The sequence below is a fragment of the Episyrphus balteatus genome, chromosome 2 (assembly GCF_945859705.1).
Source record: "Episyrphus balteatus chromosome 2, idEpiBalt1.1, whole genome shotgun sequence".
In the NCBI taxonomy this organism is placed as follows: Eukaryota; Metazoa; Arthropoda; class Insecta; order Diptera; family Syrphidae; genus Episyrphus; species Episyrphus balteatus.
In genome coordinates this window covers 124,545,865-124,564,125 of record NC_079135.1, presented here as the reverse complement: position 1 = coordinate 124,564,125, position 18,261 = coordinate 124,545,865, and the positions used below count along the sequence as shown (strand labels likewise).

Sequence of the window (18,261 nt, the reverse complement as noted above, 5' to 3'; positions counted from 1 at the left end):
CCATAATCTAATAAATTCAACCAGAGACAAAACACACCTAGAAGTTGCATTAAAATAAGAAAATGTATAAACCTTTTAGAATTTGTGATTAGCCAACTGGTACCAATCCAGGCTCAAAATATAGCAGCAACATTAGGTAATACAATTTTTCCAATTGAAATTAGGAAAGGTTAAACGCATTTAATTACAACAAACTTAATACAAAAACTAAAATTATTCATAAACTAACTCTCCGCTTTAATACAATCTACACTTCGTTGAACCATCCTGGTATAATTCCTGTGGCAAATGGCTCCTTATAACATTTGACTAGCCTTTTTATATCAAAAGTTAAGAAATAGTTTCCTTGGCCTTATCTTAATTCCATTAATCAAAGTGAGAAATCAGATTAGGTGGATTTCGTCGAAATTAATTTTTTAACAATCAATTCCGGTATAAGTATAATGTCAAAAAAACTGGGGTCGAATTACGGCACACGATTACGATCATACGTTAACGTTTTGACTATTTCTCTCTCTATTTAATTAGTAGAAAAAGATAGGGGCACATAGCAACTGTACGTAAACGAACGTATGCCGTAATTCGACCCCTGGACTTTTTTATTGGTATTCTGAAGTAAAAGAATGGAACTGAAATTAAAGAGGTGGGCCTTGGTTTAAATAAATGCAAAAACGCCACCACTTACTTGGCCATAGAAATGACACAATATATAACAGGGAGGCTTGCCTTCCGCTTTCTGAGGTCAACCCGTTCTAACAGACGGTATACCAGTATGAAGTAGATATGTACGTGGCGGCGTTATGATTTTCTCGACATCGAGATCCTACCATCAACGAATAGAAAGCCACGCCAAATATAGAGTGTTTTTGAAGAGTCGTCGAGATATTCTTACTTTTCGGAGATATTATATTCACTCGGGTTTAGTTTGACGTAAGACCTTCACATTACCGAAAATTACTCTTTGTGTAACGTAGGCTTAAATTGAGAAGAAGGAAGCATGAATACTATAAACGGCTGGTTTTCATTGAAAATACCCTTCAAGAGAAAACTTCCGTTCTTTAAGACTAATGCAAATATTTTTGGCCATGATATGAATCGACATTTGTCAATATGAATGAGCTAAATAAAGGTGCCCAATTTAATAATCTAATTTTATTAAATAATATTACCAAGAGATTTAAATTATATTGAGCGATCAGGCGATTGCAATGGCCACATGAACTGTGGAAAAATTAAGCGCCCTCATCTAATGACTTCAAATGAATTGATCAATTTTATGCGAGAAAGTTACTTTACTACCTATTAATAGTTTTTGGGAAATGTTTAGACCAGATAATTTTCAAGATAAACGTTTAAAAAAAAAAAACAGAAAAAAACAGCATCTTCTTCTTTACTGCTACTGGAGCTAACTTGAATTTCTTAAGTACTTTTTTTAGATCATCTCTAGACAAGATACAGTGGATAAGATTTCCAAGGTGTTGAATTGTTGGTTACTTTGTTTACTGGGCTAATAGAAATCATAATTATAAGAAGAGTTATCACTTAATTTAAAAGAACAAAATCGTCCTTGATCACTGGGAGAGGTAAGGTTAATTTAATGTGCGTGTGTGTGTGTATCTCTTTTGTATTTTAATTTAATTTTATTAATTTTAAAAATTATTCTATTGCTCAAATTTACACAGGTACACATGGATTTATACTTAAATTCGAATTTTTCTACAAATCAAAATTTATTTATTTTTTTAATAATTTTGTTTTCTATTAAATTTAGTTGCGTTCGATTCTGCCTGTGGGTGTATATAATAAATGTTTACTCAACAGATTTGCAACATTTTATTTTTTCTGTCGTCAAATTACTTACACTATATAATTAGCAAAATTTAAAAAATAATAAAACTATTATAATAATAAAAAGAATTCGAGATAATCTACTAATTTCACATTAAATATGATAAATTAAAGTTTAACTTTTATCGATCTACTTTTACACTTTTTTGTGTGAAAGAATCACATTTTATGTATGTATTTTTTGTTTATATTTTTTTTATCTAAAATTATATCTATATAAAGAAATATGTAAATGTTAAAATTAATAAAAAAAAATAATAAATCTATAAACTTCGAGCTGATTGCACGTGATTTTGTATGTTTAGAATTTTATACAAAAAGAGCTAAATACAAAAAATAAAAACACAAATAAAATGCTTAAAATAGGTACGCGTACAAAATAAATAATAATAAAATTATTATCTCTTGCAGTCTGTGAAGCTTAATTTACGGCAATATGCATATAAAATTCACCATCTAGGCAAGTTTGCATAACAAAAAAAATAAATAAATAATTTTTTCTTGTTCCAGGACCTCTTAAGCTGGATAAGAAATCTGTCCCAAAGTACCAAAGGTGAAGCGACAAATATACAATTTGAAGAATTTTGTCATTTTTTTCCGTAGAAGAGGCAGTAGATACCCTAAGGAAAATATATTTGATGCTGGCCTGGAAATGAATTTGGAATTTTTGTTAACTATTCTGGCTTTGCTTATAAAATTAATTTTATTTTTCTAATTTAGATTAGTAAACATAAGCTTATAACTAATTGTGCAAAAAAGTATGCGGCTATTCTAAATTATTTCCTAATTAAAGCTTAATTAAAGGAAAATTTTTTGTCGATTAGTCAGTTCGTCTAAAGTATTTTTGTATTGTATAGTCGTGTAGTTAGTTATAATTTTTTAATCAGAGATTCTTTGTGATGCCTTCAAATCAGGAGTATGACTTTTGATTGCTTCCGAATTGTTTTGAATCGATTCATAGTTGAGGTCAATGCATAAGTAACTGAAGAGAGTGCTTTTTATTAACAAACAATGGATTTGAACATCATTTTTTGTCAGTAATTTAGAGATCATAGATAGCAATGCAAATTCTTGTTTGGGAAGGAGGAGTTCTCAAGGGATCTTTGTTTATGAAATCTTTTGTTCCAATCTCTTCAGTACAGGATTAACCGAATTCAAAATACTCTCATTAGCTTGAAGAAATTTATTGTGGTTGTCTTGGACTTCAAGTTTTAGTTTCAAAATCAAGAAATAAAATTAATTTGAATAATATATTGCACTTGGTTTCCCTCATAATGTGACTGGTAAATAATGATTTGCATTTATGGCTAAAGTAGGAGAGTTAAGAACAAAATTCAAACAGTGGTCAGTTCAATAAGTTTAAACTAGAAAATAATTTGAAAAAGATATTGATAAAGTATAATTAGGGAATTTGAAATGCGGTATGTGACTATCGATCTAAAACAAACGCAATATTTGGACTTATGTATAAAGAGGTTTTGAAGCATACTTGTTAAGTTTCATCGCAATATTCCAAAAAAGAAGCTGGAGGTCTGAGTTACTGCTAGCAAAATTATATTTGGCATTTCGTCGTGTAAATGCTCAGATTTTTTGATTTGTTCCAGTTGAAAAGAGAGGAAGGAACCACTGAAATAAACAAATTTTTCTTAATGATCAAAGAACGAGAAGGAAAATTATCGATATGGGGTATCAGGGTGAGCGGTAGTCGCCTTTGTGTAGTTTTACAGGAATTTAAACAACGTTAGAAAAAATTAGTTGCTTATAAGATGTGATGGCACCAATGTCATTATGGGCAAATTTGAAGGGATCATCCGTTTGAGAAAAGATTGAATATACCATTAGAATAAATAGTTTGCATGTTGCATATTCCATTCCGGCATTTGAGGAGCGATTGAAAAGGGTCTTGAAAATTGCGCAAAAACAACGATCGTTAAATTTAAAAGCATTAATGGACAACCGCTGCCAATAATCGACACGAAGAATCTTAGCTCTGAACAAATTTATTTATTTAGTATTGTTGCAGCGGTTTTATCTGGCAGTCGTACTGACAGCCTAGCTTATAAATCATGCTATATGACTCATCAGTCCCTACGGAAAGTTTATTTATATTAGCGACTTTTGTCGTTTAAATGTTTTCCCCAACTTGGTTCGATATTAGCTTGCAAAGATGAACCCAGGTATTTATGGAGTTTAATGTCGACAACTCGCTATCTTTCAACCTTAGAGGATATAATATATGGAGTGCTCGTTCCTATACCTAATACATTGTAACGCCATATGCAAGGATAGGGGTCGCTGCCTTTGTTTTTCAGTGCGAGTCCGGTTCCGCAGCTGTAAATAAACACGCTTGTTGATGACAGCCATCAAATGAAAATAAAATGGAGACATGCACTCATCGAAAAACTTCAAGAAACTACAGCCCTCTATAAAAGCTTCAAGGAACTAACAGCACAAGCACTCAATATATTATATCCTCTAAGCTTTCAACGGAATTACAGACTGTTATTGATCCTATCTATATATGTATCTCGGTTTAACTCAGTGCCAGAACATCTTGTCTGTTTTGTACAGTATAAATGTAAACATCACAAAAATTAGATCTTAATTCACAAACGTTGGCATAGTCGACAAAGAATTCACCAACCATTCCAAAAACCTCAAAACTATCTAAAACCTATTCGGAGAATTAACTTTAATGATTTTGTTCAGTTACCTCGCAACTTGAATTTTACAAAACAAAATTTTCTCAAGTCAAGATTTTACTCTACTCAAGTGACCGTTTATTTTTTTTTGTTTAAGATGTTTCTCAACTAACTCAATCTCAACTTGAGTAACGACTATAAGTTCCATTCAAATTTTGCTGACAAAATTGTATCCATGACCTTTAAAAGAAGAAGTTACATAAATGCATTTAGTCGATCGTTTAGAAATGGTGAAGATTCGCATTGAGGTCCTAAAGATAGTTCATTCTATGGCATAACCTTCTTAATTTCATACTTTCTAGCAATTCTGAATAAGAAGAAAAGGATAAATAATAAAAATAAATGTGATGCTTGTCGTCAGTAATACTGATATTCATTGATTCCGCAATTAGTAAATTATTGAGTCACTTTTTAGACAAAAGAAACAATAATCACAAAATTAAGTCGGTAGAGGAAGCACCTTTAAATAGATTTAAGCTCAATTAAATGTATCCTTTTGTTTTTTTAGTAACAGTACTCTAAGATGCTTTTAATAATTTTAATTTTGTCTGAGAAGAGTATGTTACGTCGAAGAACACACTTACACAAAGAGAAATGATGATTTCGAAGATTGATTTTCTATTGATGTGATTACAAATCTACACGTTGCACAGTGTGTCGAGCCCATACAAAAATTTATCATAAATACTTGCAGCTAAGTTTTTGGAGTTTTAATATCTTTATTTGTGTTTTTATGGCAGGAATAGAAAAAAAAATTACAAATTAACAAATTAAACAACCTTTTACTTTTTTTTTTAGTATAATTTATGAAAAAAAAATTATAAACAAAAATATACTTTTCGTAAGGTTTTTGTGTGCTGAACTCAAATCCGAAGTCAGAAAAATTCTATCATATCACGTTTTTGAAATATTCCCGTTAGAAAATCTGAAATGTCGTTTTTTAACAGTTTTTGAGGTTATGTTCTTGAACGTCGTGATTTATTTTAAATACATTTGTGACAGTTTCTAAAAGAACTAAATGTTTTCTTTTAAAGCCCGTTTAAATGTTTTCAATATCTTTTTTCTACTTTGAGAAATCTTAAGTTGAAGTCAACTTGTTTTGTTTATCTTTTCTATACAAAAAAATCGTGTTTATTTGCGTTTCATAGCAAATCTCGAATAGTTTTTTGTCAATCGCTTTCAAATTTTGAAATAACGTTTTATTTGCATTTTCGTAAATTCTTATATCGGCGAGGTTGGTAAATACGCTATAATACACAGTAGAGCGTGGCCGGGTCAAGTAATTATATTAAAAATTTAGTATGCAGAAAAATATAATTTTTTTCTTGTTGAAAACAATATTTAAAATATTTTTAATTACATAAACAGCTTTTTGTTACTTGCGTATTGCTAAAAATTATTAAAAACATCGATTTTTTTCATTTTTGTGATCCCCTTGAAGATGTTTCTCAAAAAATGAATTATTTTGAGTGCTTGACTCGTAGCACATAAATGTGAATATCTCTGGTAATCGCAAACAGAAGCAGACCAAACTTTTCCAATATTAAGTATAGGCCTAAGGCAAAATAATATAAAAAAATTATCGATATGATTTTATATGTTTATTTTAAAATTAAGTTTAAAAATTAAAATTTTTTTTTTTTGGCCATTTATCAAAGAAATTTTAATAACTCATATATAATTTTATAAATTTAATTTTTTTTGTTATACGTTTTACAATAACACTCAAATAAACAAAATAACATTAACAAAATTTTTCAAACAATTACCAAACGTGAAATATACACTCTCAAAGATTCCCATAAATTCCTCAAAATATTTTCAATTTCCGAGGTACTCATGTTTCGGAGCTTATTTTTAATACATAACTTGGGTTATTTTCTAAGATAAATATGTTTTCATATGAGTTGACACTTCTAAATTATATTTTAATAGCAAAAATATTAATTTTTAACAAAAAAAAAAAGTGATTTATCATAAGGGGACGACACACTGTGCGTTGATCGCAAAAATTCTACATGAATCGGGACTGGGTTATCATTTTTGTCTATATTTTGTTTTTGAGATTGCTTAAAAAGAATTAAGGAAATTAAGTCTTAAGAAAATGAACGAGCATATAATTCAATTTCACGTACAATCCTCGCTTCAAATTGCATTTTTATCCATTTAAATTTAATAAAAATTAAACAAAAAAATAACAACTATGATTACATGAGAACAAATAATAATTTTTCAAAAACAAAAAACAAAACGCATGCAGATGAACAATACATTTATCTAGATACTCGTTAATAATAATAATAATTATTCTGTCATGAAAAAATTTCATTTGCCTCATCATCGTCTATCTCTATTAATTTATATAAAATACACAAAAAAACAAGAAGCTTGTTTTAAACATACATACTATATAGAACGAGCTTCCTTCTTTTTATAATAATTCCCTTCTTTTTTTTTTTTAAATACAATTACATTTATATAATATAATTTTTTTGTCTAGAGACCTCATCCCATTTATCTTTAGTTACCTGCTGCTGCGTTAAAAAGAACTCCTCATGTCACAGTACGTTTAGTTTTGGTGGAAAGATAGAGATTATGCATGCATTTTTGCGCTTAAAAATCGACAACAAAAAGTGAGCGGGGGTCTACTGAATTGACGACACCCGCCACTATGGTGATAGTGAAGATGACAACAACAATGACAACGAGACGACAAGACAAGTGTTATTTTTTACTTTTGTTAATTGTAAATAAAGTTGGCAGGATCACAGAGAGCGTCGCTGTCATCGTCGAACTTGCCATTGATCGTGTAACCCGTCCCGGACCCATAAACCCACTCCTTCTTGATGAAATCCCCATCGGTGGTGGACGATTGTAGGCCCAAAGAGCTATGGTCCAGTCGAAAGTCGTCTGGGTCGTCCGGGTAGAGGTCATCTGGAATGCTGTCTGGAATCGAGTTCGGTTCGAAGAGATTCGAGTAAGGTAACGAATGCGTTAGATCGTGTGCGTCGACTAAATCGTCGCCATCGAAATTCGTATGATATTTCGAAGTCGGTGGAGAGTTTTGTGACGGTGCTGAGCACTCGTCGAATATTTCTTTTTTGATGAACATGTCAACAGAGTTATCACCTGAGGAGTAAAGATTTGGTTCGCTTTTGATTAGTAGGGCCGTAGTGGCCAGGGACGGTGAGTTCTCGTTTGTGTGTCTCAAGGACGTTGATGACACTGATGATAGCGATGTGTGAGCGACTCGGGCTCCTCCAGAAGTGGATGCCGAGGCTGAAGCCGATTCGTGTGAGCCCGGCGATGAGGCGGACTGTGACGAGGACGACGAAGATGATGGCGATGGTGATGGAGAGATGACCAGGGACGTTGGCGACTGCGACGACATGGATGCAGCGGTGGACTTAATTATTGCTGAGACCCGTTGGAACTGGTGGCTTTGTTGATGCCGCAGATGATGCGGCTGTTGTTGTGCGTATGTAACCTGAGTGGGAGGCCCGTTTTGTACATCGTTCTTTATCACAAGTGTCATGTTGTTATCATGATGAGATTCGTTCGAGGATTCCTCGGTGGTGGTGCTTGTTGTTGCGTTGGCTGTTGTATTATTATTGTTGTGGTTGTGCGAGTACATTGTAACATCTTCGACTTCTTGATTATGCTTCGGCTGTATGAGCATTTCGTGTTGATGGAGCAATTGTTGGTGATGGTGCAGCTCTTGCTGCTGTTGTTCTTGTTGTGCGTCGAGTGGTTCGACTTTGACGGCGGCGGCGGCAAGTGGCTCGTATTTAATGGTGGTGGTCACTTGGCTTGTTTGATCTTTTTGATGGGTTTGCATGTGAGTTTGCAGACTTGACTGCGTATGAAGTTTTTTCTTGCAGACTTTGCACTCAAATGGAAAGTCACCGGTGTGAGTGCGAGCATGGATTTTTAAATTATATCGTTGACCAAAGCCTTTGCCGCAAACATCGCATCTGGAATAGACATTAAATTTATTAAATTAGCATGTGGGAATACAAAAGCGAAAAAATAAGAGAGTTTTACTAAACTGATTTTTACATGGGTTTGAATAAGGTCACCTCACCAAAGCGACAAGATAATACAAGTATAACGAAAACGTAAACAAAGAACATAGGGTGGAATATACAACATTTGAAATTTCAGAAAAAAAATCCTCCTTCAACATTCCAAAAAAAAACCAAGAACATTCAAAAAAGAACCTGTTGTAATTTGTGATCGGTATTAGTCTAAAGAACCAAGTTTGATCTGCAATAATCACTTTTCGCAGAGCAAATTGGCCTCTTGTGATTATCACCGATCACAAATCACAATAGCTGATTCCACGCCAGTGTTCAAAAGCCCCAGGGATTTTTGAAACTAAGCTCATCTTGGTTTAACTTTTCTAAAGTGAGAGTAATCATTGGAGTTGTTAAAACGATCATTTATAAAAACACGCATTGTGCCATTCAAGTCATAAGATGGTTCCGTCCAAATTTATTGGGCCTGAGTTCAACTTTGTAAACTTTTAGTTTTTTTTTTAATGAGAAAAATAACATTTTTGCAGTTATCATGTTTCTACTATTCAGCACGAAAATCTATTCCTACGTTCTTAAGAGGGTCCAAGAATTTTTAAAACACTCATCATAACTAGTATTTAAGCAGTAAAAGTTGTTGAAATCTTTATAACTTGGTAAATACCTTAATACTGTTTTCAGGTTTTTGCCAAAAATTATTAACTACAGATCAATATTAAGTATCGTTTTTTAATGAAAAATCCACGTGCAGACTTCAGGTAAACTACGCAGCAACCATTTTCTTGGTATATTTTTTACTAACTACATAGAGCAAGTTTGGTTTTGTGTCATGAAGCTGCACCCTAAACGGGTTGACGAATTGTACATTTAATTTTTCCTAATTAATAATTATTTCAAAGATAATTTTTTTTTAATAGCCAGATTAAAACGTGTACCAAAAATACAAAATATTTGATTTTGATTAAGACTTTTTTTAACAGAATTTTATCATTTCACTGATCACTGAAATTGAAGTTTCTTTCTTAGCAGAAATATTCTATAACTTTAAACCTTCATGTTGTTTTTATTTACTTCACTATCTTAAAAAAGGAACAAACATGTTCAATGATGCATTTCAATGAAAACTATGACTGGACCCTAATGGACGGTTAAGGATCCCATAACAGCCCTGTTTCCATGGGAGGTGGCAAAGTACCACTAGCAGTTTACTAGCGATTTTCAATGGAACACACTTTCAACAAATTCAATACAAATCGTATCTACTCGGGAAGAAGAGCATGAGTAGATGATAGTACTAGATTAACCAAAACAACTACTATTAGTAGACTACCACCTCCAATGGAACAGGGCTAACGTTTAAGTAGGTTGGTTCTATCAGAGATTTAAATGAATCAATTTTTTTAAATGATCATTCACAGTAATTTTATTCAAAAATAAAAATACTCACAATTCAAACCGAACAAACTCTGTTTGTTTTGGATTATACTCAGAAGAAAGCACAACATCATGAACATATTGAACAATGTAAACATTGAGACTTGATTGTTGCAGGCTCATTTTAAATGAAAGGTGTTTTTTTATTTTGCATTTGCAACTGTTTTATTAAAGGGTTTATTAATGAGTGAGTAAATAAAAAGGTTAATGTTGATTAGGTAAGAACAATAATGCGGTTTTGGATGATTGTTTTTAAAACAAATTACTATGTTAGTTGAATAGTGAATTTTTTTTAAACTGATTTTTTTAGTTTTAAAACATGTAAACAGCACCGTCAACAACTATGCGGACCTAAAGTTCAAGTAGAAGCAATCATTTCGATCATGAATATTTTTTTCAAATAAGGTTAATGTTTTAACTCGTTTGAAATGTTTGATGATTTACAAGAATCAACAACAAAGCCCGAATATAATGTAGTTGAGTTTTGTTGAATCTATTTATTTGAGATTGTATTCGTTGTTCGTAAACAATACTGGACTCGTTTGGTTCTCTATTATCCGTTAATTGTATATCTTGTAATTTGAAAACTAGGACTAAGAACTATGGCACTTAATTTTTAATCAAGATTATCTCTATCAAGAAACAAAAATTGACAACATCATATAAAAAACTCATGTAACCAATCTATTATCACCACTATCATAAAAGCTTACACATATTAACACTTCTGAATGCCTTTTGGAATTACCACTACACAGCTAATCATAGGACTACTAATCACGAACAGACCATCAAAAGACAGTTTATCATAAGGAACAATTCGGCAAGAGAAACAATTTTTTAAGAAAAAAAAAAAAAAACAAATAAATAAAAACCATTACAGGATGTCCCTTCACAAAAGAAGAGCATTCAAATAAATTGAACTAAAAATTAATTTGTTGCAATCAAAACTTATGATGACATTTGGCATGATGGGCTGCCCATGATGAATTGTCTTATGATAATGTGGGCTGTGATATTTTGGGTTGATTCGCCTATCTACGCTGAATTTGAAACATCTCTACCCTAATCATCCACACCACAGTGAAATTAGGTCAACTGCAATATAAGGATGGTGCCATCAACTCTAGCCTCAAGAAGTACATATCGCTCATTTACTTCAATACTGTTATAATTATTCAATCACAAATTTTGAGTTCCAGAAGTTATTGGAATAAAGTAAAGTCATTTCTTAGCTTTAAAAACTGACGAAGAAGGAGCACTAGTTTTTTTTCTAGAAACTATCTTTTTACATACAAAAATAGATCGATTCTGAATTTAAAACTCGTTTCCTGAAAAACCAAGTTTAGTTTTAGTTGTGACAGTGTACAAGCTAATGAGCGATATGAGTAATAGATACGGTCATTAAAGTGCATGGAAGCCAAACATAATGTCAGCTACCGAACGAGCTGTCTTGTGGTGGTTTCATTGAGAAGTGGAGTGATCGTCGTCGACTGCATTAGCAACAACAAAAAAAAAAAATAATGTAGGTAATGTCGTCATATTGTAGGATAAACTATTCAAAAAACAAATTTAAGAGTTTAAAATGAAAAGGAGATGGGGCAAAATTATATGGGACTTGGGCCATGAGCGTACATTAATGAGACTAGTCTCGAATTGAAGCTGGAGCTTAGTATATTCAATATATGAAGTTTTTTTTTAAATCGAAAGTCAGGGTCCTGAGATATAAGGCTCCAAAGTTCGTTCTGATAACCATTTTTTGTCCCTTTTATATACAAATATCATTAGAACTATAAGAGCTATATGCATGTTTTTGATGTCAAATGAAAGGTTGTTTTTGTGCCTTTTCAACAATATATAACACATATTACACATACAAAAGAAACGGCGAAAAAATAAAGAAAAAGTAAAATATTAACGAAAAAGAGAGTAATCCTGAACAAGTTTAAGGTTGACCTGAAAAAACGACAAAAACTAAGGATGAGGCTTTGTTCCTGAAAGCCTCTGCAATAATAATCCGCTTTTAACAAAATCGGATTAGATATTTTTTCGAGATATCCCCGTAAAAGGGTTTTTTTTTATGAAAAATTCATACCAAAGCAAGGCACGAGTACGATAACTTAGGCGCCGAGAATTGACAACGGCTATTTGTAGAGGTGTTCAATACAAATATTTTTACTTACGGGAGGGGGGGGTCAATGTCCCTCCCTTTAGGCGGGAGGGGCAATTTTCAAAAGATATACTTGAAATCATAAAAAAATTATTAAAAAACAACGGCAACACTTACAGTTATCAATGATACTTTTTTCAAAAGCTAGAGTTATACACTTGATTTTAATTTTTAAATCAAGACATTTCAATCAATCGTTTTTGAAATAATCGATTTCAAAATCAACACTTGGGAAAAATAAGATTAAAAAAATACATTGGATACTATTTTTGTCAAGTTTTTCAATGAGAAATTCATTGATGAGTAAATTGTCTCAATAATTTCCTAATCAAACACTGAAAACCATATCTTCTTATGCCTTGCTTCTAGTTTTTGAGAAAAATGTAAAATAAGAAAACTTTTTTCAAATCCTTCAGTGGATTAAGTTTTTGGGGACTATTCTCTGCACCATCAGGGCTCTCCTGCGGTGAGCGTACAATGGGAATCTAGTTTTTTTTTAAGAAGAACAAAGCTCTTTACTGACTCTATGTATGAATATCGATCTTTTCTGATTTTTGATAATGGTAAACAGCCAAGAAAATAAAAATCTGATTAAGAAATTAGTTTTTCTATTTTACATTTTTCTCAAAAACTAGAAGCAAAGCATAAGAAGATATGGTTTTCAGTGTTTGATTAGGAAATTATTGAGACAATTTACTCATCAATGAATTTCTCATTGAAAAACTTGACAAAAATAGTATCCAATGTATTTTTTTAATCTTATTTTTCCCAAGTGTTGATTTTGAAATCGATTATTTCAAAAACGATTGATTGAAATGTCTTGATTTAAAAATTAAAATCAAGTGTATAACTCTAGCTTTTGAAAAAAGTATCATTGATAACTGTAAGTGTTGCCGTTGTTTTTTAATAATTTTTTTATGATTTCAAGTATATCTTTTGAAAATTGCCCCTCCCGCCTAAAGGGAGGGACATTGACCCCCCCCTCCCGTAAGTAAAAATATTTGTATTGAACACCTCTACAAATAGCCGTTGTCAATTCTCGGCGCCTAAGTTATCGTACTCGTGCCTTGCTTTGGTATGAATTTTTCATAAAAAAAAACCCTTTTACGGGGATATCTCGAAAAAATATCTAATCCGATTTTGTTAAAAGCGGATTATTATTGCAGAGGCTTTCAGGAACAAAGCCTCATCCTTAGTTTTTGTCGTTTTTTCAGGTCAACCTTAAACTTGTTCAGGATTACTCTCTTTTTCGTTAATATTTTACTTTTTCTTTATTTTTTCGCCGTTTCTTTTGTATGTGTAATATGTGTTATATATTGTTGAAAAGGCACAAAAACAACCTTTCATTTGACATCAAAAACATGCATATAGCTCTTATAGTTCTAATGATATTTGTATATAAAAGGGACAAAAAATGGTTATCAGAACGAACTTTGGAGCCTTATATCTCAGGACCCTGACTTTCGATTTAAAAAAAAACTTCATATATTGAATATACTAAGCTCCAGCTTCAATTCGAGACTAGTCTCATTAATGTACGCTCATGGCCCAAAAACGCCCCATCTCCTTTACTATGAAACCAATACTCAATTATTTTTTAATTTCATCGAAATGGGATGAAATCTGAAATGTATTGTTCTGAATGAGAAATATTGAATTTTGTAGTTCATTTTTAGACGGATCTCCAAAACCTTTTCCTGTTTAAAATTTCTAGATTCAACTCATACAGTAAGTCCTAGATTATTTTGATGGTCAGTTAGTGAAGTGAGGCATTGGTCGAGACATTGGCCCATATCGTCCCGTTTCTACTTGAACCTCGCAAGTACATTTTTTTAAAAGATTTAATTTTCTGTTAAACATTGCTTTAAAACTTACAGAAATAATAGTTTGTTAGGTTTAAGTGTAGAAACAACTCAATCAATATGTCTTAAACATAAATTGATTTCCTTTTGTTCAATTCATATTTCTAATTTCAAGAAAAATGTATTTTTCTTTTAAGAACTGAACAAAATTTGCTTTGTAGATACGTGGTTCACGCAGAAACGGGACGATATGCAAAAAGAATGAGCTAAGTACATTTTTTATAGGTCTATCTCAAGAAAATGAGATAGGTATGAAAAAAATGTACTAAAAAGTGAGATAAGATCTTAAGCTCATTTTTATTGCATACGACCCATTAGCTATTTACTGCCATTTTTGAAGACTTGTATCTCAAAAGCTACATCTTCTAAGTGATTTCGAGTAGGCTTGTGTACTTCGCGAACGAACTAGTTCAATGAACTAGTTCATCTTGGTGAACTTGTGAACTTAGTTCACTTACTTAGTTCAATTTAGTTCGCGGATAGCGAAAAAGATTTTTTTTTCAACAAACTAAACAGCAACCTAGAGCAGTCGTAATATGATATTACAAAACAGCTTGCACTCACTCTACCTTATCATTTTTTTTTTATATGTATTTTGGGTGAGAGGAACTCCCATCTGTATAAGAAATTTTCAAAATTGGTCCTTCTCTCCTTGTCTTAAACGCCGACAGCGCCCTTTTAACCCGACAGACCTTAAAAGAATAGGGGTTCAGAAACCAAAGTGCATATGAAATTGCATCCAATTCTTTGTGGAGCGAAATCAGTTCTTCTGCTCTACCTCAAGATTTAGATGTAAAACAAAAGGCACAAGGTCGCTTGTGCTTTCAAGCACCACTTATTCTTATTTCTGAGCAAGAACAAAAAAAAAAGTATTATATTTTGGTCCTTTTGCATTACTATAGGTGTGTTTTTTATTACCACCGAGTTTAACTGGTTAAAAAAAACGCCTCGGGGCTTAGCGATAAAAATTGGCAGATTTAAAATAATAATTGTCATTCCAAACATCAGTTTTGATGTTTTTAAACAAATTCTAAACAATTTACTAAAAAGTTAATTTGGTAGCACAGATTTAAATCTGTTAAAAAAGTTAAGCCCAGAGAATTCTCCGGGCTAAACAACTAAGCCCAAGGGGCTAAAGTGTTGTTGCATTTAACATGTAAATTGCTTAGCCCCGACTGCGTTTTTTTTTGTCCAGTTAAGACCGCTGGTAATAAAAAACACACCTTATGATTTTGATTTAATGAAAGCAAAACGAACTTCTTCTAGACTTTTGTCAGGAACCAGAAAGCTCGACAAGTATAAGAACGAAATTAAGAATTTTTATAATAAATAAAACATTTACCTACCTATCTGTTATTTTTAGGTTGTATTTATTTTATTGTGTAGACTTCGTCAATTTTACATAAATTTGGATACAGTTTGTACAAACTTATTTTAATTCTAACAAAACCGGAGTGATTAAAATAAATTGAACTAAAATGAACTAGTTCAGAACTAGTTCAGTAGCGCGATTTGAACTTAAATGATCGATCACTCATATGAACTAAAGTGCCCAACTCTAATTTCAAGTTTTGACAAAATCAACAAATAATCTAAATTTCTGGTTTTATTGATACAAGGGTCAAAATTTTGCCAATTCGGTTCCTATAAAGAGTATAGTGTCAAAGATGCTAGAGAACTTTTATTGGATCTTTTTAGGCAAATAATTTTATCAATGAATAATTTAACAATAAATCAATAAAAAATAATCAACTTACTTGTGCAATTTAACTCCCGAATGCAACTTGGAATGACCCCTCAACGATGCCAATGCACTAAACACCTTCCCGCATATCTCACATGTCAAATTAACATTATCGTTGTGAATCTTCTTGTGCACTTTAAAATACTCAAAGCTCATAAACTCCTTCAAACAAACATCGCACTTGTATTTGTGCCTTTCCGATTGCTGTCCAGTATGAACACGCATATGTTTAATAAAATTCGGCCGAAAACGTACAACTCTGCCGCATATTTGGCACTCATACGGCTTGCAACGCAAGCAATGTTTCTCATAGTTTTTCAAGCTTTTCAATACCATATTACAAATGGCACATTTCATATTATTAGCATGTCCAGTTTTATGGATCTCAAAAAGTTCCTTGTTGTCGAACTTTTCCACACACTCAAAACATTGGTATTCTTGCGGTGGTGTTGGCGGCGGTGGTGGACCTTGCGACGAAGTGGTGGCTATGACAGTGCTGCTGCTAGTGCTACTGCAGCTACTGCCGCCGCCGCTAGTGGTGGGTGCTTGTTCTATCGATGACTGTCGACGATGATGGTGGTTATTGTTATAGTTTGTATTGGTGGAGGAGGAGGTCGTGGTTGTAATGGTCGAATTACGACTTAAATAATAAGTCTGTGTTCCCTCGATTTTAATCGGGATTGAGGAACTAGACACCGACGACGAAGATGGCGATATACCATCCTCATCGTCCTCGTCCTCCGATATAGCTGCAGCATCCATCAAAGATACTGAACCAACCTCCTCCGAGTTATGGTGCAAGTGATTCAAGCCGGATGACGACGAAGAATTGAGAGTAGTTATCTCCTCTTCGCGACCAACATCGTCGTCATCGTCCATTCGTTCGACTTTGATCACTGACGAGTCCATTATTTGGTACTCATCGTTGCCATTACCTCCCCCCGAATCTGTACGACTTATTAAGTAGCCATTTGAGTCGATATTCAATTTGGGAGTAGCTGGCGGAGTACGATCCGGAATTGGATCTTGGAGGATAAATTCGATTTGTTGCGACAACGAATTGTCATTGAGCGTCATCAAACTGTCGCAATCGTTCTTCAATTCTAAGAAAAGAGGAATCGATGCGACTCCACTTAGAGTTGATTCCATGATTTCGAAGAGATTCTATGGAAACTCTGTGGAAGTCTTAATCAAGAAGATGATGCTTCCTGGGTTTTTTTTTTTTTTTTTTTGTGTCTTTCTCACTCACGATTTAGTGGGAATAAAAAAAAAGCATAAGAAAAAAAGAGAAGGGTGTGTGGGGAAGAGCTCCACGGAGCTGCTGGATGAAGGAGATTTGGAGAATGGATAGATGAAGCAGTAGCAAGCAAAAAAGTTCACAACTTTTCCTTTGCCTTTGCTATTATTTGCCTCTTGCTTCTTTCTTCTGCGTTTTTCCTCTCAATCTCTCCTTTTTTTTGTTCGTTTTTCTTTTTCTTTCTGATTTTTCACTTAATAAATGAACGTTACGTTGGTGTGTTTGTTTGTATATGTATGTGTGCTTATTTTTGTGAATGTATGTGTGTGTGAATTTTTCATCCAAAATTCACGTTCACGACGATAAATTTTTTTTTTCTTCTTATTTATAAATGCTCAAATTCTCTTCTTTTTGGGAAAAATTTTTTTTAACACATAAAAAAACATAGTTAAAAAAGAAAAAATAACAAACAACAAAGTTTATTTGGATATTAACTATCTCACATATAACATTTTTTGGAATTTTCTTTTATGCATTTTTATAGAAAAATAAAAAATATAAAATTTTCACTTTTTCAAATTTTCTTTCGCAGAGCGAGCAAAGTTTGTCGTCGTTCGTCGGACACGATGGAGAAAATTTTTTTTTTTTTTTGATTTCTTCTTTTTGCTCTGGTTAATATAAAAAAGAGCTGTGGGGAGATTTTTTTTCTTAATTCCTTTTTTGTCGTTGATTTTCTTTCTTCCTGTTGGGATATAAAATGGAAAAATTAATTGACATTCTTTTTTGATTTGACATTTGGGTTTGTGGGGGATAATATAGTGACGCGGATAAATATGGCCTCCAACTGGAAGTTTTTTTTTTGCTTTTATTATCCAGATGCTGTGGGGATTTTTTTTGTTTGCGATGAGATGCGTTTTGGTTGGAATTTGTATGGGTAAGTTTTGTTTGGCTAGTTTGAGGTAGATGGCAGGCGAAGCGATTCGGGGGTTTGGGAGCCATGTTTATCCGAAATAATGAAGGTGCTTGATGGGCTGAATTTAAGTGCTTTAAAAATGTAGTGTATTAAACGGTTAGATGAGCTATTTATGTATACATAGGAGCCTAAAGCTTAGTACGAGAAACGAAATTTTCCATACAAAAATTCGATAACGAAATATAACGATAAAGGCATAACTACAACGGCCACTTTTTGCAAAAAGTGAAAAAGTGAAAATTTTCAAACGCGTTTTG

The 18,261-nt window shown here is 32.7% G+C and overlaps 1 protein-coding gene across 2 annotated transcripts; it reads right to left on the bottom strand.

Moving 5' to 3' along the window:
• Positions 1 to 1,362: 1,362 nt before the first annotated feature.
• Positions 1,363 to 17,988, bottom strand: LOC129909809 (Krueppel homolog 1). Of its 2 annotated transcripts, XR_008771441.1 has the most exons (3): positions 15,808 to 17,988; positions 7,079 to 8,524; positions 1,363 to 2,494 (listed from the first exon to the last, which is right to left on the bottom strand). XR_008771441.1 is itself a non-coding variant. In XM_055986905.1 (2 exons), the coding sequence occupies exons 1-2, from the start codon at positions 16,941 to 16,943 to the stop codon at positions 7,291 to 7,293; spliced, it is 2,370 nt and encodes a 789-aa protein (XP_055842880.1). In that variant the 5' UTR covers positions 16,944 to 17,988; the 3' UTR covers positions 6,772 to 7,290. The 2 variants fall into 2 exon arrangements, 1 of the variants encoding a protein (XP_055842880.1); XM_055986905.1 differs by lacking the exon at positions 1,363 to 2,494 and having other exon boundaries at positions 6,772 to 8,524.
• Between the last annotated feature and the right edge of the window lie 273 nt (positions 17,989 to 18,261).

Coding starts and splice junctions, on each gene's coding strand:
- LOC129909809 (XM_055986905.1), bottom strand. CDS start 16,943: ATGGAATCAACTCTAAGTGGAGTCGCATCGATTCCTCTTTTCTTAGAA. Junction 8,525..15,807: donor TCGGGAGTTAAATTGCACAA/GTAAGTTGATTA, acceptor TGTCTATTCCAG/ATGCGATGTTTGCGGCAAAG.